The sequence below is a fragment of the Polistes fuscatus genome, unplaced genomic scaffold (genome assembly GCF_010416935.1).
Source record: "Polistes fuscatus isolate 324 unplaced genomic scaffold, CU_Pfus_HIC Scaffold11, whole genome shotgun sequence".
Classification (NCBI taxonomy): domain Eukaryota; kingdom Metazoa; phylum Arthropoda; class Insecta; order Hymenoptera; family Vespidae; genus Polistes; species Polistes fuscatus.
Window position 1 is genome coordinate 3,609,166 of NW_025113009.1, and position 23,502 is coordinate 3,632,667.

At 28.5% G+C, this 23,502-nt stretch overlaps 4 protein-coding genes and 1 long non-coding RNA gene across 11 annotated transcripts; 3 read left to right on the forward strand and 2 right to left on the reverse strand.

Annotated features, from left to right (window-relative positions):
• Positions 1-6,051: 6,051 nt before the first annotated feature.
• Positions 6,052-7,818, forward strand: LOC122526207. Its single transcript, XR_006305991.1, has 2 exons — positions 6,052-7,125; positions 7,573-7,818. It is a non-coding gene; the product is annotated as an uncharacterized LOC122526207 (long non-coding RNA).
• Positions 7,819-8,196: 378 nt separating this feature from the next.
• On the reverse strand, positions 8,197-10,233 carry LOC122526386. The gene has a single exon (XM_043649766.1). It carries the CDS (start codon positions 10,231-10,233, stop codon positions 8,197-8,199), a length of 2,037 nt encoding a protein of 678 aa, XP_043505701.1.
• On the reverse strand, positions 10,220-22,141 carry LOC122526206 (guanylate kinase). 7 transcript variants are annotated; one of them, XR_006305990.1, is made up of 7 exons: positions 21,307-21,555; positions 20,906-21,173; positions 20,594-20,817; positions 20,378-20,489; positions 15,135-15,211; positions 10,877-11,016; positions 10,220-10,364 (listed from the first exon to the last, which is right to left on the reverse strand). XR_006305990.1 is itself a non-coding variant. In XM_043649441.1 (5 exons), the coding sequence occupies exons 1-4, from the start codon at positions 21,485-21,487 to the stop codon at positions 20,383-20,385; spliced, it is 780 nt and encodes a 259-aa protein (XP_043505376.1). In that variant the 5' UTR covers positions 21,488-21,555; the 3' UTR covers positions 18,845-20,270; positions 20,378-20,382. The 7 variants fall into 7 exon arrangements, 5 of the variants coding, with proteins under 5 accessions (XP_043505376.1, XP_043505378.1, XP_043505379.1 ...); XR_006305989.1 differs by lacking the exon at positions 10,877-11,016; XM_043649441.1 differs by lacking the exons at positions 10,220-10,364; positions 10,877-11,016; positions 15,135-15,211 and adding an exon at positions 18,845-20,270.
• LOC122526387 lies at positions 13,596-16,961 on the forward strand. The gene is made up of 5 exons (XM_043649767.1): positions 13,596-14,358; positions 14,461-14,774; positions 15,120-15,416; positions 15,919-16,357; positions 16,456-16,961. The coding sequence occupies exons 1-5, from the start codon at positions 13,596-13,598 to the stop codon at positions 16,863-16,865; spliced, it is 2,223 nt and encodes a 740-aa protein (XP_043505702.1). The 3' UTR covers positions 16,866-16,961.
• Positions 17,380-18,797, forward strand: LOC122526204. Its single transcript, XM_043649437.1, has 2 exons — positions 17,380-17,451; positions 17,634-18,797. Exons 1-2 carry the CDS (start codon positions 17,397-17,399, stop codon positions 18,788-18,790), a joined length of 1,212 nt encoding a protein of 403 aa, XP_043505372.1. The 5' UTR covers positions 17,380-17,396; the 3' UTR covers positions 18,791-18,797.
• Positions 22,142-23,502: the final 1,361 nt, after the last annotated feature.

Consider the following 23,502-nt stretch of genomic DNA (forward strand, 5'->3'; position numbering starts at 1 on the left):
CGAACGCAAATGCATATTGAATTATCGAGTTAACTGTAATATTTATATCAATTTACCCTAACCATAAAATCTCGATATTTATTTAATTAATACTATCGTATGCGGGACTAAAAAGAAAATCAATAGGTTTATTTTTATTATTTAAAAAAAGAGGAAAGAAAAGAAAACAGAGAAATGAAAATACGACATTTACCAATTATGTGGGTTGATGCAATAATCTGATACAGGATATTTCATTTGATAAAAATTTAAATGATATATTATATGAGATATTTTCCCAGATATTAATGTATACAAAAGAAAATAATTTTAAAGTACGGGTTTTTTTAAAAATCCAATTAAATTAATATTTCAATGAATTATTTATGTCACATATGTTCTAGCATAATATCATAGAATTATATGCTTATAATAAATGTAATAAATTTTCTTCTACACAAAAAAGAAAACATTTAAGTTTATTTATCGTACATTAGAACCGTATAAGCTGGTATAAATCTTAATTTTGATAAAACAACGATATATTATCGAGCCCAAAGGTACTATATACCATATATATATATATATGTATGTATGTATGTATGTATGTACATAAATCACCGAGCTTGTTATCCGTTTGACAGAGGGTCTAGTCACAATCCATCGATTTTTCCAAATAGACATGTATTATCAATACCCCTAAGAAATATGATTTTTATTATAAAATTATTTTACGTTTCTGAAAGATAAAAATAAAAATAAAAAAAAAAAGAACAAGAAAATATTATCTTCTAGTTAAGCTGAAAATAATAATCTATAAAAGTAGATTAACTATTTTGTGTCAGAGTTATATTTTTAATATTTAAATTAGTTTCTTTGTTAGAAACGTATTCACATTAGTTTGAAATTCTAACTTTTTTTTCTTTATTTTCTGAGCAAGAAGTAAAGCCTTTAATATCATTCGCAAGGACGAAGTAATTAAGGAGTGCGACAAATCCAAAAAGAGAAAGAAACAAAGAGAGAGAGAGAGAGAGGAGAGAGAGAGAGAGATAGAAAAAGCGAATGGAAAGAGAGACATTTTCTAATTCTTTTTTTCCTTTTAATTATACGATCAACTTAATTTCTCCCACCTTGATAATGCGACAAATTCTCCATTTCCATTTATTTTTTATTGAGAATTGTTCCGGTAAACATTTAATCAATGAAAGAGAGAGAGAGAGACGCCAGATAGACAGAAATTATAGATAATTTTTTCTCTTTAAATTCATACTTATACACAATATATTATTTTGAATAAATTAAAATATTTATATTTATTTACATACTTACTTTATAAAAGTTTGTTGTCGATTAAAAGATTTGAAATAAATTTGATCGTTGGATCGATAAAAGATATTTTATTTAAAACTCACATTCATTAAAGTGTCAACCTAATCGCAAAGCCGAAATTTGTACACGTCCTGGAGTTAGGTCTTTACTTAGAAAAGTTGATTTTCGAACGATCCTTTACCCTTTAATGAAATTCCTTGATTTATTTCGATCATTCGATTTAAATTATTATCGTCGTAGGGTTTGTTTGATCCGATGTATTTTCTTGAAATACCAATTCGCCATTGGTTATTACGTGAGATGCAAGAACGAAATGAGAAAATAAATACTAAAAAGAATTCTTACTTCATGATAAGTTAATGTCAAAGGTTAAACGGCAAACTGACACCGATTGACTTTCATTTAAGAGTTATAAAACATCATTTCTTCGTTTCTCTTACGAGAACGCAATTAAACGTTTTGCTTTCATTATTTTGATCATTTTACTCCGTTATTTTGTGTTCTTTTTTTTCCCTCGAGTGAATGAATAATATAAATACATACGTATATATATACTTATACGCATATATTTATGTAATATTTTTTCTTCTTTCATATTTATATGGACGATGAGTATCGATAAGAGAGAAAAAAATAAAAAAAAAGGAATTCTCCATAATAATTTTATCTCGTTGCATTTATTATAAGAGAGTTGATATCTCTCTCTCGTTCATATTACTAATATTTTATTATATTAATCATTTATCTTATAAAATACTCTGATCAAAAATTTTACGAAGATTTGATTTTATTCACGAGTTTATTTTTCTTTCGAGATAATATCATTAAATTGATAATCACGATATTATGTTTCATTTATAAACATTATCACGTAATTTTTATATTTCGTCGATGTTTGCGATAATCTCATGACGATCGGTTGATGTTCTTGCGAGGATGTATACGCATGTGTTCACAAAGATTGATCGTCCTTTCTGATGAGAATCTCAAAGGGGGATAATAGAGATTCTGTAGGATGCTTTCAAGGACAAACGTACGATCTGATTTGATATTTCGATCACGTTGATCACTAATATAGCATCAAGGAAAACATGTTTCGTTAAAGATAGAAAAATAGAGAAAATAATTATTAGGTATTTATATTTAATTAGAAAAATCATATATATTTAAAATAAATTATATATTTTTTCATTAATTGTTCGATAAAAACAGAGAGAAATTCTTTGTTTGTTAAAAATAAACTGTATCTAATAGGTAAGAGAACAGTAAGAGGAGTAAAGATTGTCTATAGTTTGCAAACATAACGTAGCAAGAGAAACTTCCTTGGAAACTAAAGAAGACTTACAATGTCGAAGAGTCTGATTAGTGATTGACTCGAAGTATAATATACAGGATGGATTAAAATTTATCCTTAGCCATCTATAAAATTAATCACTTTATTTCTAGACATTTCAGACGATTAATTAGGTTAATTAGGTCAACAACAAGCGAACGAACTAATCTTCCAATTAAAATAAACTGACAAAAGATCAAAGTTTGTTTTTCAAATTGTTTATAGATAATAATTGATTTAACGGATGATAATCGTTGGTAAAATTTAGATCCATCTCGTATCTATTCTCGTATTTCGTATTTTTATCTAGTATCTCTTAAATATAGTAGTTTGCTTTTATAGAACCTTTAGTCTCCTAACTCGATGTTCTACCATAAAGTCATAGAAACTTAAAATTTCTCGGAAAAGAGAGAGAGAAAGAGAGAGGAATCTTTTCATCGTCAAACTTTGTAAAGAATACAAAGGATTTCGAGGAGAATCAGAAATTCTGTCGATTCCTTAACCCACAAGAAGGAATACTTCGTCAACTTCATATTACTTACGATTTAAACGTCATCCTATTTCTTCGTTGACTCAAGCAAGTGCTTTCAGTTTGACAAATACAAATGGTATCCATCATCTTATTTTTCTGATATTATGGTTTCATGACTGTGAATCCTCTAGTGTTTTCAACGATCAATTCGTTTTTATTGTTTCATAACCCCTCCATAAATTAGGGAAACTTTGAATTGACAAGCAATTTTGTTGTTTCCCCTCGATATCTAAATTCTTGACGATGATTTTGATCTTAACGATGAAATCATAACTTTTGATATTTTTTCCTCGTCCAATATCTCTCTATCTCTCTCTCTATTTTTCATTTACATGAAATTGACTTTGAACGATCGTCCAAGCAGAGAAGCACTTCAACATTTCCAAGTACTATAACCCTTCCATTGAATGGTTCCTTCAATCGATCGAACCTTTAGATTGTGTTCGATATAATTTAATGTATCACCCATGTGAAATTACACTTGAGAGATGCACTAGCTTACGTACATATATAAAGTAAGAGAGAGAGAGAGAGAGAGAGAGAGAGAGGAAGTGTGTACACTGTCAAAATAATTCAACGAAAATTTCCTTTAATTGGAATAATTAAATACTTTAAATAGTTAGCCTAACGTTCATAAACAACGCTATTATATTTCTAAATATTTATTCTAAGATAAATGATAGTTTCTTCTCTTGAATTTGTTTTCCTTGTATTCTTAGACTTTGATTTTTTACTCCTACTCAAATGTTGATATCAAAATTAATTAACTACTTTTAAACGTCTCGTTAAATTTAAATGAACTTACGTCGAATTAATATAGTCTCTACATCTAATAAAATTCTGACTGTGTTTTATACTTCTATTTTATATTTATATTTATTTTATCTAAAAATATATCCTTCCTGTAAGAATACTTCCTGTTCTTTAAGAGAGAATCTTTCTTTTTATTCTTCCTTATGTTTCCAAATGTACATTTCTAACTAGATAACGTTGTACTCGGTACACAACGTTTTCCACATAAAACACTCGTGTGTGTATGTGTGTGTGTTACGATACACAAACTACATACATACTTACTTACATTTTCTAACAAAGTTTCCGATTACTTTAAACGTTTGAGTTACTTATTTTAAAATACAATCTTTGCGAACATAAATATATATTTTACATAGATTATGCTTTTTTAAAACTATTTTTTTGTTTCGATATAATGAATATTGATTGTAAGAATGATCAAAACGTAAATTGTCGCTTTAAGAAGATAGAACGAATTACGTTGGAAATATAAGTCTGACAATGAGATATTTTATCGATAACTTACGTCATAGTAAACCTTTATTAAAAAACAGTTGAGTAATAGGATTTTCATCGTTGATATTATTTTTACCATCTAAGAAAAAGAAAACGAGAAACTAAAAAATTTTTATCTTGTTCAAGATAAGTTACTATGAAAGCAAATAGTATATATATATATTTTTATATCGTTCATTTCTAACGTATACGAACAATCAAAAAAAAATGAACAAATCAAAATTTTCTTTCTCTTGTTTTAATTTAAAGAAAATGTTTCTCTTCCAATGATCAACGAGATTACTTGATTTTTCTTTTCTACGAAAATGATTTAAAGCAATATTTTAAAAACATTTGTGAGTACGTACAGGAAAATATAGTGCTTTGAAATAAAACGATAATACTTGTTAATAACTAGTGAATAACTTCGTAAAAATATAAAACCTCCTACTGATTCGATTTAGTTTTATCACGTTAAGTCTTCTTTTCATCGTAAAATTAACGTTTTTTACTCAAGTCAATTTATGTGAATAATACACGATTGATACATGAAACATAGTTTCAAAAAAAAAGAATAGCATTTATGACGATTATATAAACTCGATATCTACCAAAAATTCAAATCTACTCAATCGAGGTTCGAAATTGAAATATTTTTTGTCTCGACGGTCGTTTTATAATAGAATAAAATTGTTGTTAACTTTTTTTATGTAGTTTTATATCCCGTTAATAATGTTTTACATATATAATTATTAATTTTAATAATTAAATAATAAATATATAACATTATTAATTTTCTAACATATGTTCATATAATTTTAATTTCGATAAAACAAATTAAATCTAAAACGTGGTCGAATACAAATTTAATTATTTTTTTTCTTCATATATGAAATTCTTGCATATGTACTAATAAAATTTGTGCAAATTTAAAAAGAAATAAGATTTGTTTAACAAGTACAAGGTTCTTAAGCCTTCATACATCTTGATATCTCATAGGTCTCACCTATAAAAGGATTGCTTTTTGTTTCACTTTGATATAAACTTTCCTTCAAACTTCGAACTCGCCTCGTTTCACTCTTTGCAAGCATAATGACGTTCTCATGGATACGCAGGCCTTAAAAAGATTGTTATTTTTCAATCAAGTCATATTGAAATATAAAAGCACCACTTTTACTTCCGTTAAAACCCTCGAGGGAGGAAGAGAGATGCACGTTTTATAATTTCCAAGGCCAAGACAAGGTTGAGGATTCTTCAACTTTTTAACTTACTATCATAGAACATTTTAAAAAAATCCTTCGCGGGAATACTAAACCTTATCCATATTTCATGATTTATAATCGTCAACTTTGTAATTTATGATTTAATATAGTCATTTATATTGTTTTTATTTTTAATAATTTTGTTGAAAATTCAACAGATAACACATTATTTCAATATTGCACGTAAAAGTATGAATAATAATCTAATCAAAATATAATATAACAATATATAATATAAAAATATGAATGTGATATATATAATCAAAACATAATATATATATATAGACATTTTTTCTTTTCCTTTTGTTTAATTTAACCACGTAATATCGCTATGTATTACAAAAGGTAAAAAAAATAAACCAAACAAAAATAAAAAGAATATACGAGCGAGACGTTACAGTTATAAAGGTGAATATCGCTTACTTTTATTTAGCAGAAATACGGGAGTCGAAGAAATGAGCTACGTGCTCGGTATTCTCAATTTTCTGAAAGCTAGAAGGGAAGTGCTTATCCTTTTCATTGAACAGATCGTTTAATTATCGAACGTCTAATATAAGATAAAGAAAGATTTGACGAAAGAAAACCTACACGATATTCTCTCATCGATGATTCTATCTTCTTTAATAACAATCAATTCACGCAGAACGAATCATTCATTCGAATATTCGATCGATTTGAATTTACAAAAATATTTAAACACCTCCCTCTTCCGCTGCAAAAGAAAAAATTAAATGAATATAATAATTGTATTAAATTATAAAGGAGAACAATATACGCGTTGAACCATGATTAACAGTTATTTGTATATCGAAATAAAATTGGAAAACTTTCTTTCCTATTTTCAACGAATTTTATTTAATATCTGTGCTCGAATTTGCGTAGTTGCACACGTCACGTGTGTCAAATGTGAAACGTTTCGTGAAATACAAAAATATTCATAAAAATAAATAAAAACGAGTAGGATGGGGAGGTAGTTGGAGAAGGGGAGAAAGAAGGTGGGGAAGGAAATCTGTTGGAAATTGAATCATTTATAAAATACAAAGAGCGCACACTCGTATCCACGCATTTATAAAAACATATGTTGAGAATATTCATTAATGTAATATCCAATAAGTAAATAGGGTCTCATGAGAGAGATAGAGATTAGTTTGCTGTTTGTGGCAAATTCCATATCAGTTATCATGTCACCTTTCTGACCTATGCTCGAAATGAGGTATATAAAGCGAGCTCTGCTTACTTAAAGAAGATCCTATCGAGAATTGACTCTTGGAAATATCTTTTAGTGTTTGAATTTTCAACTTAGGAAGTGTTAAAACAAGTTAATCAAATCGATATGAAGATCTTTCACTTTATTTACTTATTCCTCGTCATTTTGACATACATTTCTTTCACCAATGCGGGTAAGTACTAATTATTCTCTATCTTTCTTCTTTTTTTTTTTTCTTTATTTCTTTTGATCTGCACAATAAAAACGTATGGAATAATATCATTGTTCTACGATAATCGATTATACGTCGTTGCATTGATTTTTCAATCTATTACCTTTTCAACTGTCACTCATGAATTTCCCATCTCTCGTCGTAATCTATTGTAATGCAATAAAAAAATAAAATAAAATAAAATAAAGTAAAATAAAAAATCTGAATTTACACAAAGGAAAAATCTTTCAATTCAATAATGAATTTCCATTCAATTCGTTGTTATAAGTAAATCTAATTTTTCTGTAGAATAAAAATGCGCGAGTTGATTAATTGAAAATAAAGAAAGTTAATTTGCTTTTTATTTCCTAACGAGAAAATAAATAGAATTAATAGGAATTAAATAGAATTAATAGGAATCTTTTGCAGCTTGCACGGAAGATGAATGTAAAGCCGCTTGCAAACACGTTGGAAATATTCCCGGTGGAAAAGGTGGCAAGTACTGTGTCGATGGTGCTTGCAGATGTGCTATGGTGCGTCCATAATGATTCAAAGGTCTGTTTTTTAACGACGATGCTTATCAATGTATATCAATAATAGGGATGATCAAACGATACTCCAGTCGTTTGTCATCGAAAACGTCGTACTATGTAAATAAATAATTTGAAAACGTAATGTCAAATAGATTTAATCATTCTCAACAGCTGTATTAACTCGCAACATTGGAAAAAAAAAAGAAAAACAATTTATATGAAATTGAAAATGTATAAAGTGGATAAAAATATATTTTCACGCGTCGTTTACTTCGAGCAACTCTCTCAATTAGAATATAATATATAAAATATATAATAATAATTAATAATAGAGATAAATCTCTTTTAGTAGATTTTACTAATTATAACAGAATATACGTTGGCGAAGAAATTTTGTTATTCGCGTTATTAAACAAAGGTATAAATGAAAAAGAAAGAAAAATTCTTAACAGCCGAAAAGCGCAACGCAGCAAACAGAAAAAAAAATATACAATTAGTTAATGATTTTCTTTAGTAATTTTTAACACCTTCTACATCTTGCGTAATAAATTTCAGCCAGAAATACGAGGAAACATCCAATTAGGCCAATAAACAGTCCGAGAAACGTTAACGAGTAATGTTCCAAAGTGAGTTTTTTCTTTTTCTCGCTCAATTCCAATTTCATTTTGGCATCCTCGACGAATAAAGGATGTGTCATTTCCTCGTACCAAAAGTTAGTGAACCCGAATTGTTGCATCCTCAGTAGCAAGGTATTGATCCTATCGGTGTAAGGTGAATTAAGTTTAATCACGTAGGAAAGCGTATAAGTCATTGGACACTCTTCGACAACGTGGATTAATTTGTTGCCATCATCGTCGTAATAAACCGAGTTATTTTCCAATTTGATCGAGGTAAATCGACCGAGTGCAATGAAACTCCGATCGAACGCTACGAAGTAATTCGTTGGTTTATCCGAATTTAGAACACTAATTTTATTTCTAAGTTTTCTGTCCAATGGATCGTCACCGATGAACGTGTCCTCTTTCAAGTTCAAATATTTCGTAACTATCGTGTAATTCGAATCGGCAACATCCTCGATCGTGTTTATTTCTGGATATCTCAAAGGTTTGCTGAGTGTCCACATGAGCCAATTGTTATATAATCCAGCGATTACAAGTCCGAATAATAAAGAACTACAAAGAAATACTCTAAGTGCCGGAGTATATGCTCTTTCGAATGGATAACAAAATAATATCATCAATTCCGTGCAACCTATCACGTATGGATGAATCTCCGGCGGTGATTTTTCTTTGTTATTTATCGAACGAGAATAATCGTTCCTTTTCGAAATAATATCCTGCGATAATGTTTCTTTACGGATATCCCAAAAATCTTGTCCCAGAGGACAAGTGATCGGTTTGTCATTACGAATGGAATTACTCAAATATCTCAGGATCACCCAGAATATCGTAACAAAAATGTTGTAGAATATTAATAGGATCCATAGTTCTTTTGTAAATGGTAAAAATGGCATGTAGGATTTTGGTAAGTATCCTCTGGTCGGTGCGATAAAACAAAGCTTGTCTACTTCGATGCCAACCGTAAACTCATACGAAAAGGAATAATTGTAAATTTTAATAAAAAGACTGGTTAGAACGATCTCGCTCTTATTATCTTCGATGTTTCGTAAGGACTCGTGAAAGGGATCAACGTCGTCCATTTTGTACAATACAGTGACGATAAAATTAGCGTTCATGCTATTCTCCAAAGTTTTCATCACTTTGGCGTCCAATTTGGTGTAATGGATCACGTTGTTTTCGTCTACGTTTATGTGCATCATCATTGAAGGAAAAACAGTTATCTTTATCGGATAACCGTTCATGTTTTCAAAATTTTCGAAAAGATTTACATTTTCCGATAAAACCGAACTTACCGAATTCGTTTTATTTCGCGTATCATATTCTTCGAAATCGTCGAAACATAATTTATGTACTTTACCAAAACCATTTGGGATCGGGTCGAAAGGATGATAACTTAAAAAACATTTGAAATTATCGGTAATCGATATAACGAGCACTCGATAAACATAAAACTTTAACCAGAGTTCTTGAAAAATTGTTCTCCAGGTTTTTCTCGATGTTTCTTCTTCGCCAAGGAAAATAATCAAATACTGATTTTTCGGTTTCCATAATTTTTCGTTTAAGAAATCTTGAAGATGACGAAGATCATCGATAGGTAAGATCCAAGTAACTTGAATTTGATCCTTCCAAGTGCATTTTGAGACAAAATCATTGGCATTTATTCGATAACCTTGAATAAAATCTATCGCTATTTGATGCAAGAGAGACTCAAGTATGTTCGATTTAGTATCGAACAGAAGCAATGAGATCATAAATGGTTGAAATTCCTTGGAATTACGGACATAATTCAATATACGTTTGAAATTCTCCGTTCTTTGAATAGTCAATATCGATGTGAGTTCGGCCACGTTACTGCTTTGAATATTGTCAAATTTGGATTGTATTTTACTCGGTATAATTATTAAGCAAATGATCAGTCCAATATAGAAATACATCATTTTTAATCAGAATTACAAATGACATATAACTCGTTCACGGTTATTCGTATATTTTTTATCTCTAAAAATCCAATTTATCGTACGCATGTTCCTCTTCCATGTTGTTTAGTTTTAATCCTTTGACTGTTCACCTGTGTATAAAATAAAAAGAGTATATAAAATGCCAAAAAAAAAAAATAGAAAAAAAAAAAAAGATTTTTTTCATCAATTCACAGTTAATGTAGGTCAGTAAGAAATAAAACCCACGCATATATATATATATATATATATATATATAAATGAACGCACAAAAACACGTAGTTTAGAATTTGGTTAACAAAGGTTACTTTGATACGAAATATCTTTTTATAATGTCATTCGACACGAAGAAGAACAAAATTTTAAATTATTTTTAGAAGAAATTTATGTTAGAAAGTAAGTATAAATAAAAATATACAGGAAATAACGTAGGAAGAATGTTCTTCGAAAAGGTTTTACGTTAAAAAAAAAAATATATATATATATATAACTAGAAGAACAAACAATTTTCTACGCGGTCTGCAATTGTGAAAGGAAGGTCTTCACGATTCCTCAAATAATTCTAAATAAATATTTGACCGATATTTTTACTACTATGATAATAACGTCACATAAATACACGTACTTTAGTATGACAAGTAGTACTTGTGGAGTACAATTTTCGTGGCTTACTTCGTCCTTCTTCTAAGACTTTTTATCGAGTTTTGCACTGTTTGCACGTGTCCCCATACTCGAACGTAATTTCGAACTGACTCGAGTGAGTGACTTGAAAAGAAAAAAGAAAAATATGGAACGAGTAAAAAAAGAAGTAAGAAATAAAAGAAAATAAATAGGAAATAAAGAAAGAAAGAAGGTAAGTAAGGAAGAATTCGTTTATAAATCGTTAAAGTAAATGGGCAAACACGACTATTGACATTGGTTCACTTTTATTTGACGTCTCGTAACACGTCCAAAAAGATATTCGTCTACCGGTAAACTTGAGCTCGGATTAAACCGTAAAGAGCTCGACTATCCGAACGGGATAATGATCGTACATTTATACGAGTAGGGAAATAAATAAATAAATAAATAAAGGGATCGATTAAAAAGCCAACCCTAAAGCACATATTTATTTAGATCGTTTTATCGAGATTATATGGATGAAGTTAATGAAAAATACTCCTTTCGTTTTATTTGCATCTGGATAAATAATACATTAATTATACGAACTAAACGATAATACGGATCTTATCTTACATAGACATTAACATTAGAAGTTCAAGGACAATTCCGAGTACGATACGTGTAATTATAGTTGTTTAGAAAAAAAAAAACGGAAAAAAATAATTCGATAAAAATCTTTGATTTTTCCTCTACTTCTTCTATTTTAAACTTATATATATTTATTATCTATAAAAAAAGAAAGAAAAAGTATTATGAGAGAGATTGTATTGAATTATTGCAACGATTAAATGAAACAATTACAATTAAATGAAATTTGCTCGAATGACCAGATGACTCTCTCTCTCTCTCTCTCTCTCTCTCTCTTTTAAAAGTATCTTTAAATTAAATATAAGAAAAATAATGAAAGTCTCTCTCGCAAAAGTTTTGCAACCAATATTATTGATCTTAATCGTTCAAATTGATCTCGTTTATTTGATTCCCATAACGAGTAGCATATTTCTTTAACGATACCAAAAACAGTGGAAAATAAGTATTTAAAATAGTTAATTACGAGATGATGATTGCAAAAATCGTGAATATTGTTATCTGAGGCTTCTAAATTCTATAATTCTCGATAGAATAATCTCAGTGAGAAACAAGTAGATTCTCTATCATTGAATTGAAAAATTCAATTAACGATGATACGATGAAACGGAATCTAACTAGATTAAAGTCTCGCTAAAACTATAATTATAATCTAGCGTATCGTGAATTTCGAAGAAAGGTAGAGAGAATGATAGAAACAAGTAGAAACAGGAGAAGAAAGTTAGCAAATGGAAAGGCTTTAAACAATTCGATTAATCAAGCTTTCCTTTGTTTAAAGAAAGTTCGTTTTTAATCTTCATAAAAAGGAGAGATATAAAATCATCCTTTTGTAGAAAGTGTATATGATAAAGTTCTCTAAACAAATTTTCCACTTATCATTTTTCCCCATAAAGAATTCGAAAAAAAATATACGTTCTTTTTTCTCGAGCACTAGAAATGGCGTTAACCCTTAATTAAACTAAGTGGATGTTCGAATGAAAAACGTCTGATCGATTGTACGTAACACCCTTTAATTTTATTTCCCTTTTTCGAAAATGCACTTGTTCCATTATCTATTTATTTCGATAAATCGACATATTTATTAAAATACTTGTTCTTTTTGATGAATGAAAAAAAAAAGAGTTATTTATTTTTTATTAGCTAAAGGTAATTACTAAAGGTAAGTATATATATATGTATGTATGTATGTATGTATGTAAATATTTTTTCTCGGGATACGAGTTATAAAATTATTTAGTATTTTAAATAAAGGATCAATATTTGGAATATTGGCGTTAATTTAGATTTATAAATAGATACAGAATATATATTGATATTTTATTTAAAATACGGACAGTTTCTGTATTAATCAGTATGATACTTACTACTTATATTATATTCTAATATTTATTACTAATCATTTATTTAAAATATTGAAATAAATAAAGCCTTTAAAAAGCCAATAAAACCTTATAAATAATTTTTCTTTTACATACCAAATGTATGCTCATCGTAACGCAAAATTATTATAATTTTTTTGTTCACATATCACGTACGTACTCGTCGTAACAGAAAATTGTTATTTTTGTCACAACGAATATCCTTGCAATATATAAATAATAGATTAAAAAATATCGAAATGCATTTATCATTGAATATTGCTTATCAACGGAAATGAGAAGTAAAATAAATAATCAAGCGATAATTTAACCTAAATAATCTTTCGATCTCCCATAAGAAACATTTATTTCTGTTGACAATATTCGCAGTGTGAAATCCTCGATAAAAATAATGTTTCAATGTAATGACAAGGTAGATGGTACTTCAGGATTTGATCGAAGAGGAGAAACGTGGGGCTTAACGAGGGAGGGTTGAAGAGTCAATAAAAGTGACGGTGTGCAAAATAAGCACACATCGAGTCGAGCTTTCGTAGTGTAATAACGAAGGAGAGAAAAGAAAGTGTCTTAAAGGATATATCTTCCTTTAGTAAACATAGAAGAAAGAAAAGAAAAGATAATACGGAGTACGCGAAATTTCATTTATAAAAGATAAAGATAACATAAAAATGACGATAATGATCTAACGGAAATAATATTCGCTAATTAAACTCTTCTAGGATGTACAAAATAATTATTCTCACGATTATTATTTTACGAGTGAAAATTGATCAAGGTTATAAAATATTTCTCGACGATAAACAAGAAAATACGATTAAGTTTTGGATAGACGCGGTTTGTCATACTCGAACGATCAAATTTGTTCACATATTAGGAATATTAACCAACGATTCGTCTAACCATTATCTAAATGTTTTTTTAAACGGTCTCGTAAGTGGTATAAATCAAAATAAATGCGAAACTACGATATTTCTAAACAAGTATTATATCGATGATAATCCTAGGAGAAAAAATAGTAATAGACGGAACGATAAGATCGATCTTTTATCGTTCGAGAAAATGTCATCGAAGAATTCGTTTGGAACTAACAGCTTGAAAGTTCTCAACGACTTAGGCAATAAAAAAAGAAGAAGAAAAGGAACAAGTGGAGGAAGAAGAGATAATAATATAGAAACGAGGACAAAAAAGAATTTCAACCTATGGTCGTTGCACGTGATACTGATAAAGGACGAACGTTCGATGGAGCGAATTTTGAATGGAAAAGAGTCAGCCCACTGGATGTCTCGGTTACACTTCATCGTACTTATAATCTCAGATGACGGTTCAATCGAAGATAATAAATTCGAGGTGACGATCGAACGCACATTAAAAATGTTTTGGTTAAGACGTCAGATATTAAACGTCCTGGTTTTCTTACCCTTATCAGAAAAGGATCAAAATTTCACCTACGCTTACAATCCTTTCGTATTAAACAACGACAATGGTACGAATCGAGGAAAATTTGTCTAATAATATTTTTTCTTTCTCACATATTTTCAACAAACAGTTCTTTTTCTTTTTTTTCTCATTATCGTAGTTATTTCAGAACGAGGTAAACTCGAGTCCATTAATGTTATATCAAAGGAAGACATATTTCAATGTTTATCAACGTTAAATCATCATCGTACGGATAATTTGTATGGATACAAATTAAACGTAGGTCTTTTTGAACAATTTCAAACATTAATGAAAACTAAAGAGAAACCATTAAAGGGCTCGGTTTATGAATATTCTCTGGGATATCAGGGTACCAATGCAATGATCATGGGAACAATCGTTAAATATATGAACTTCACGGCGAATGAGATCAATCCGGAAGATAGAATTAAATTTGGACACGAGTTACCAAATGGAACTTTAGTTGGAACCTTAGGTAAGAGGAAATGAAATAATATCAAAAGCTTGTATTCATTTGGTCAATATTTATAAATATGTTTAATTAGTATTTCAAATGAATGATCAAAATTACATACAGAATTCATACAAAAATTGTAATTTGATATTAAAATTTATTTATATTCCAGTAATTTATTTTACAAAATACTAATCATCGATTAAATAGAAATATTGATCAAATATAAATATACCAGAAGAATAAAATAAAATCTACAAATTTTTAAATATATAAATGAGAAAATAAAAAAAAATAAAAATAAAGAAGAATCCTTTTATTTCTCAAATTGGATTCGTCGTTTATTATATAAGGATAAACCTACTTACTCAGGTATTTGGTTTTTGTCAGGTGATATTGCCTATGGCAGAGCGGATGTAACATTTGCGTCTTTCTTCGTCAAACCCTATAGCAAGAATAAACATAATTTTGAATTTACCAGCCAGACGGGATATGACAGCATCTGCGTGTTCGTACCGAAAGCTCGGAAAATACCGAAATGGCTTCGAATACATCACATGTTTGAACCCTCTATCTGGTTTTGCTCAATAATTTCACCAATTATCGTCTACCTAATGTGCTATGTGCTACTGTTATTTACGAGGCAAAGGTAATGACATACTCAGTTAGATCCTATCTCACTTTATACACGAGAAACTTTTAAAACAAACAAATAAAATATATACAATATTTATCTATTGGAAAAAAATACCATAGAAATATTAATCCGAGAACGTGTTTGATATTTTACAAAAAAAGAAAAAAAAAAGGAAATAAAAGGAAAAATATGTAAAATTGAAAATCGCGTTAATCAAAGCATTGATTCTTTTTTTATGTATATATATAAAATATCCTTGATATAAATGAGAGATCCATCGTCGTTAACATTAAGGACATATGTGATTGTAACCCACGATAAATACTGATCATTACTCATTACCGATATAAATACTTAATAAGAATTTGATAAATTGGACAGTCCCTCTCTTTATAAATTTTTATACATCAATTTATCTCATTTAATTGCACACCTTGTAATTTTTCTCTTTTATATTTTTTTGTTTGTTCCTTGTTTTTTCTCTTTTTAGAACAAAAAATTTCGATCGAATAAAGCTCGCTTACAAAGTATTCCAATTCACCGTTGGATTTCCAACAAAATTACCACGTTCCTGTCCGGAAAGAATACTTTTATCTACTCTCTCAATCACAAATGTTACCATAGCTGGATTGTTTGGAGGACTATTGTACAAAAGTTTAACTAATGATATATATTACAAAGATATTGATTTATTATCTGAATTAGATGCTTCTGGATTGCCAATAGTATTTTTGAAATACAATTTAATAGACGCATTTGATGACGAATCTATGGGATCTCCTGTATTCAATAATCTGAGAAAAAAATTTAAATACGGCATGAGAGCGTTACACGATGCGACATTTTTTCGAAATGCAAGCGGATTAATCAGGAAGAAACATTATTATTTAACCGAACAAAATTTGCTGAACGATGATCTATCACCTAAATTACATTTAGTTAAAGAATGTCCACGTAATTAATTAATTTTATTAACTTGATCCAATTATTATCGGCTAATAATTTTGATAGTGTTGTTAATGCATTCTTTTCTTTTCTTTTTTTCTTTTCAGGTAATTATTACTTGGCATATCCAATACGAAAGAATTCGTATTTGCTCGAAAAGATCGATCTTCTAATTGGCAGATTACATCAAGCAGGTTTAGTGACATTGTGGAACAATCGTACCGTAATGGATTTAATTTACCAAAGAAGAAAAGTTTCATCGAGAACGCAAGCACATGTGGGAAACAAATTTGTCCCGTTTACTTTGGAAGACATGCAGACATCATTCTATTTGCTAATAGTCGGTCTATTACTGTCATCAATCGTTTTCTGCGATGAGAAGGGATGGTTGAGACTATTCGTCAAACATAAAAAAAGACGACCAATTTTATACAGTAAAAGAAAGAAAGATTCGTTCTTCGAGAAATTAAATTTTTTACGATTTTTTCTTCCGTCCAAAAAAATTATCAAAGACTAATTTCCAACGTATAATAACGAACGACACACTTCTTATTTGATCTGTTTAATTTATTGATCGAATTTCCGACGATACTCTTTTACGTTCTTAATTATGAAATGTACATCGTAGATCCAATAAATTACATTCTAACTTTGAAATTATTGAACACATATATAACTTGCGGTAATTTGTATATGCTCGACGTAAATTTCATAACTTTAAATGATTCTATGTGTAATTGAATTGTAAGATAAGGTATTATTTGTTTCATCGCTATAAAATTATTAATTAAATCAAATGAAATTGAAAGAAAAGTGTTCTGTTATAAAGCGTCAACGATGATACTGTACAATGGGTCATCAACATATACCATAAGTTTTCCAAAAGTTTTGCGATTTTCCAGCTTGTCCACGCATAAGTGCAGTTTCATTCGGCAACAAAAGTACAAGGAAATGGGGATTTATTTTAAGATGATCTTAAAATACTCTCAACACTATTTCTCTCGGAGACGGTAGCCAGTTGAGTGTTGTTGGTCGTTGATGAGTTATCATGGTACTTCTCACGAGTCATATATTTACTATTTTGGCGATAATAAGTTTGATATGTAAGTATATCTATTATTAAATATTTATCTAATTTTAAATTTTATCTAACGGGTAAATTAATTGGAAAAGAAATATTATTTAATAAAAAGAAAAGAAAAAGAAGCAGCATAATCGTGTAAATATATATATATTTATATATATATATATATATAGAAAAAATTTGTTGTATTTTCGTTATCAGGGATATCACCTATTTGGACATGGAACTTGAACGATCGTCGATACGATGGATATGATCTTGAAAGAGGTCCAGTCTTTTACGAAGCTTACTATCCGGAAAATAACGATAACAATCCAAGCGAATATCAAGAAAAACGTTATTTCGATCGGGATCCAGTAATAGAGAGAACCTTTCAAATACCAACTGATAGAAAAGAATACATGGAAGATAGATCAAAGAACGAATATCTCGATCGTTTAGAATATTTAAGATACGATAATTCTTATAATCCCGACACGAAATTATCAAGAATATTAAATTATCCAAAAACAGAATCATCGAGGAATTATGAAATCTCACGTAAATTCTACGACGTTAATTCACTTTCTCCGAATTATATCAAATTAATTCGAAATATTCCGGAAGATTCGTTGACTTCGACAAATGTCGACAATTGGAATACGTTGGGCAATTATTATTTACGTGTTGATCCGAATTTTGACAAAAGTGACATTAATAGTAGATCAAATTTTCGAGGAATACCAGATCGAGGTTTTTTAAATGAAGAAAATATGTTTGAGAAGAGAAACGACGAGAAAAAAGTTGAATCTATTCGAGATATTCGGCAGAATTTGTCTGCCGCATCACCACGAGCTATTCAACCTTTAGAAATACCTAAGGAATTTGATTCGATAAGGAGATTGTCACCGAGAGATTTACAAAATCATAATTCGTTCGATACAATAAATTCTGTTAATTATATAAGATATCCGCGACAAGAGTACAACTATTTTGGAAATAGAAATGACCCAGAATCTGAAAAGTGGATTCCTCAAAATCTTTCGAACGAACAGATGGAAGGAATTCCAAGAAACGTTAATTCGTTACCCTCGGAAAATATATTTGCTCCGAGACCTCAAGTGATCAATTATGTATTTTCAAAGGATTCCTCGATCGAACAAACCGAGAAACCAATTACGACGATCAAGGAAATAACAAATAACGATGAACCACGTAAATACGGGGACAATCTTTTGCAAGAGGAATTAAATAAGGAGGAAGAGAACAAAGATAAAAATACAAAAGTTACGTCGATTGAAATCAGTGAAGTACCCAGACATAAAATACGTCATCATCACGGAGAATGGCTACGTAATTTTTCTCGCGGGCAAAAGTAATCCCTGATATCGAGTGTTAATTAAGTTCAAAACAAAGAGATAAAAAAAGAAAAATAACTTTAAACGAGATTTTATTTACAATAAGATTTTCAATTCGAGAGATCATCGCTTTTTAAATATAATATTAAAGTCGTATGCGTTATGCGCCCGGTAAGTTGATCTTTAAAACCCATCCACTTCGAACAGCATATTTATTATTACATATCTTTTTTATAATTATACAATTTTCTTTGTAACAGTGTAGAATATAATCTCATTATAAGGAGACATTGTCCCGTGATAATCATGATTAAATATCGAAAATACACTTCTCATAAATGGAGATTAATTGATTGCATAAAGAAAAAAAAAAGAAAAGAAAATAGTTATTATATAAAATTATTACTTTGAAAGTAATACAAGTAATTACAAAATCCGATAAAATCAATTACGATATATAGATTATCTTCTATTTATGATAAGTGTGTACACTTAATGTAATGATTTATTTCAATGTAAGTACCAATGAGTAAGCCAAACGATAGATTAAATTTAAGCACAACAAACTTATAATTAATAATAATCTATTAAAATACTTTGAAATCAAGTCATTGATTAATCATTTTTTTTCGAGATTTCTTATTCTTTTGTGAATACTACATAGAAATATTAAACAAATTAAAAATACTTGGTAACTAAAAATTCTACAACTACAGAATGATGTAAAAATAGAGAAAGAAAATTATTTCTAAAATTAGTAAAATGAAAACACGATAGCTTATGTCAATGAATATAAATATCTAAGAATGATAGATGGTCCAATCTTAAAATAGATAAAAATAAAAGTATATTCTACTTTGGCACCTTCAACATCTACCAATAGTAATCCCTTAAACTTAAAAGGGAATGTTTGTACTATTTTAATAACTAATGAATAATTATCTTTTGATACATTTAGATAAAAGATAAATAATTATGTTTGTATCAACATAAAATATCGTTCATCAAAATGCTATAAAAGATACATGATTTTAGATGTAAAGGCAAGTACAAGACAAAGCCAGAAGTACTTCGCAAGTAACCTACACTATTGGAACACAACTTCGTTTGGTGAATAATCTCAGTTAGCTATATCTAGATTGTTACATTTTATTCACAAAGTTCTCTCTATGCATTCTTGTCTATATAAAGATACTATTATTTCATAAAAATTTAATCCAAACATAAATGCTATTTATTTTTAATTGCATTTGTACGAGACATTTAAACTTGTTTCGGTGAAAAATATATATAACTGTTTAATAGTTCTTTCTTTTTAAATCTTTCTCACAACTATATTATAAATCATAGTCCTCAATATTTATACGTGGGCACTATTATCAGGTAAATATTCTGGTGAATTTCTTGAAATCTTAACAAGTTAATTAGTGTCTCTTTGTCTCTGTCTCTCTCTCTCTCTCTTTCTCTCAATGACTCTCTCATTTTGTTTTATCTATTTATGCTATAAATATTTTCGTTACATATCCTTTTTATCTATTATGATAAACATTATTTAAACCGTTTTATATAACATAATAGGCGATAATTTTAAATGGGAGACTCCAATACCTGTTTTATGTACTGATATTCCATTTGTAGGAGATGAATTCACGCAACTTCTCATAAGCTTTACCAAGATTATCGTTCTCTATCACAATGTCAAAATTTCCTGGTTGTTCACCTGTAATGAATATAAATACAAATTACAAAATAAAATTTTAATTGTATTTTTAATTTCTATTTATATGAACAATGCGAGAACTTCTGTATCAACTTATTACATACCATATTCCAATTCAATCTTAGCGGTATTTAATCTTCGTCGCAAAGATTCATCTGTTTCTGTTTTCCTTTTCTTTAATCGTTGTTCAAGTTCTTCCAAAGATGGTGGTTTTATAAAGATATATATAGCATTTAGAGAACTATTTTTAATTTGTTTAACCCCTTCTATTTCAATATCTAATATACATATTTTTCCTGTTCTTTGAACATTTTCTACAGCAAGTTTACTAAAAAGAATATAAATTTAATACTTATTGTGTTATAACGTATCTAAATAATATGGTATATTTATTCAAAACATTTAAAATTCCTTACCTGGTTCCATATAAGTTTCCGCTATATGTAGCAGTCTCAATGAACTCACCATTGTCTATTTGTTTCTGCATTACTTCTTTATTTGTAAAATAATAATGTTTGCCATTCTCTTCACCAGATCTTGGAGCTCTAGTTGTATGCGATACAGAGAATCCAAATTTATCTGGAAACTCCTCGAATAGACGATTTAACAAAGTACTTTTCCCACTTCCAGAAGGACCCGCTATTACTAGCGGACAACAATCTTTTTGCAGCATGGTACAAAGTCCTGTAAAAGAATATAATAATAATAATCGCACTAATTAATGATTTTATAAAATTTCGTAATATCACAAATTAAACAAATGAATAATATAATTAAATCAATTGTTGACTGTATTATAGAGTCTAAATCTGCATACCTATTTTATGAATGTTTAACAATTTCATGCAATATGATGTCATTGTGTATTGTGGTATGGAAAAAAATCTTAATGCAAGGCGAATCATATTTTTTTGTAATATTACAATATATTCTTCACTTTTTTCTATAACACCAACACAATTAATTTTTACCAGATTACTAATAAATTTGTCATGCATGAACAAAATAGAACCTTATCCACTCATTTCATAATATTACACAACATAGCAACTGCAAATACAAATAAAATACGGAATATCAACGAGTCTAATGTGAAAATAAAATAAAGATTTAATAACAATTAAAATTTTTATAAAAAATTGAAACCGAAATAATTACACCACGTGATGATCTCGAACAATGAAAAATTCGATTTTGTTCCTTTAAGGAATGCAATATGTTAAAAGATTTCACGCAGTGTTGTCAACGTAACGAAAATATAATCATATATTTGTAAATACACAATGCATATTATAAAATAAAGATCGTTAAGGTTCGTTCTTATATTTAATTATTTCTTATGATCTAATTAAATGACAAATAACATTTCAACTTACTGTGAACTTGCAGGCTTTCGTTTAACAAATAACCAGGATGTATCTAACCTATAGAAAAATAATAAATTTGAATTTTTCTTGATTTTCTTTTCTGAAAATTATATAGATATAAAATTATATAGATATTTTGTTACATTAACAAAAAGAATCAACGAATTAAAAATAATTTAAGTCATTCTTTCTTTTTCTTTTCGTTAAAAAATATTGGTGGTTCAGTACCGGTTGTTTGTCACACAATCGCAGTATTGGTACGACGCAGTATTAGATCAACGAAAATGGTTATGCGCATGCGCATTTGTTTACCGCAAATCAAAGGATTACCTGCGATTCATTTATCGATTATTTTTGCGATCGTACGTATACCTGCGATTATCAATGACATAATTTAAATATTTTATAATATTATGAATTTGCTTTTATTCGTTATTTTAAGACTTCGTATTAATTACGAAGCAAAATGCTATCGTATCGATAGGATGTTTTTATATAGTAAAAACTAACCTATTTAACAAAAGCAAAGTAGAAACATATAGAATGTTTTCTAAAAATTAAGTTATACGATAATATAATTTTTAATATTTTAAGTTATATTTCAAGAAATTATATTATCAAATTGAAGGAAAAACAGATATACGGTAATTAAATGCGTTGTTTTTAAATGTATAAGAGAACAGTCTAAATATTTAAATTTTTATCTATCTCCCTCAATCATATTTATTTCTAACAAAAGTTTATAAACAGTAACTCACTCAAATGAAATCTAATCTAATCTAATCTTTGTATTTAACTTTTTGCTTTATATTATTTGTAACTGAATATATATTGTGTATATTAAAGAATAGGTTCTTCGACCATTCTGCTTAAAACTAATCTACAATCATTTGAAAATATGTAATATTTTATCTTTTCATATGATATATATTAGATTACAAATATTAATTGATTGGTAAAATTATAATTAACGTGGAGATTGCTACTTATAAAAGAAAAACTTTAATTAATATTAATATATGTATTATACGATACAGACGACGATTTACACTCGATGAAATCCAACAGAAGACTGACTCAATAAATGCTAAAATATTCACTTTCTTATAATGTTTTTAAGTACTTAATTCAGTTTCTCTTATTATAATAAATCAAATTTTTTTATATTTATGGAATATAAATAAAAGATGAACTTTGTTCATCCTTTATGATCCTTTATTAAAACCAGAGGTAGACAAGCAACAACTTTTTCTTTCCATTGTTAAAATATCACATAAAAGACATTGTTGGAGAAGTACAGTACAGTAAAACGCGTATGGAGAATTCTCGCATTTAAGGGATTTCAAGTTAAAAGATTTGATTTGCAAAAAAGACAAAAATTAGATAGAAATATAACATCTTAATTTTATGCCTAAATATTTGTTTCAAGAGGCGAGTAGTTAAATTATAAGATTTAATCCTAAGTATGAGAAAAATATTCTTTTAATACCTGCCTATACTACACTGAAAATAAAAAAAATAAAATAAAATAAATGCTTATATATAACATGCTTTAACTAGTCGTTTCTTATGAATTCATAAATAACATCGTTATTTTTTAAAACTATTAATTTTAGTGTATAATAAAATACTTTTTGTACATATAT

Excerpts from the sequence above, each read along its gene's own strand:
- LOC122526386 (XM_043649766.1), bottom strand. The coding sequence starts at position 10,233 with ATGATGTATTTCTATATTGGACTGATCATTTGCTTAATAATTATACCG.
- LOC122526387 (XM_043649767.1), top strand. The coding sequence starts at position 13,596 with ATGTACAAAATAATTATTCTCACGATTATTATTTTACGAGTGAAAATT. Across the intron at positions 14,775-15,119 it reads AGTTACCAAATGGAACTTTA|GATAAACCTACTTACTCAGG; the intron begins GTTGGAACCTTA and ends TTATTATATAAG. Across the intron at positions 15,417-15,918 it reads TGTTATTTACGAGGCAAAGG|CTCGCTTACAAAGTATTCCA; the intron begins TAATGACATACT and ends GATCGAATAAAG.
- LOC122526204 (XM_043649437.1), top strand. The coding sequence starts at position 17,397 with ATGGTACTTCTCACGAGTCATATATTTACTATTTTGGCGATAATAAGT. Across the intron at positions 17,452-17,633 it reads GGCGATAATAAGTTTGATAT|GGATATCACCTATTTGGACA; the intron begins GTAAGTATATCT and ends TTTCGTTATCAG.
- LOC122526206 (XM_043649441.1), bottom strand. The coding sequence starts at position 21,487 with ATGCATGACAAATTTATTAGTAATCTGGTAAAAATTAATTGTGTTGGT. Across the intron at positions 21,174-21,306 it reads GTTAAACATTCATAAAATAG|GACTTTGTACCATGCTGCAA; the intron begins GTATGCAGATTT and ends ATTCTTTTACAG. Across the intron at positions 20,818-20,905 it reads GGAAACTTATATGGAACCAG|TAAACTTGCTGTAGAAAATG; the intron begins GTAAGGAATTTT and ends TATTCTTTTTAG.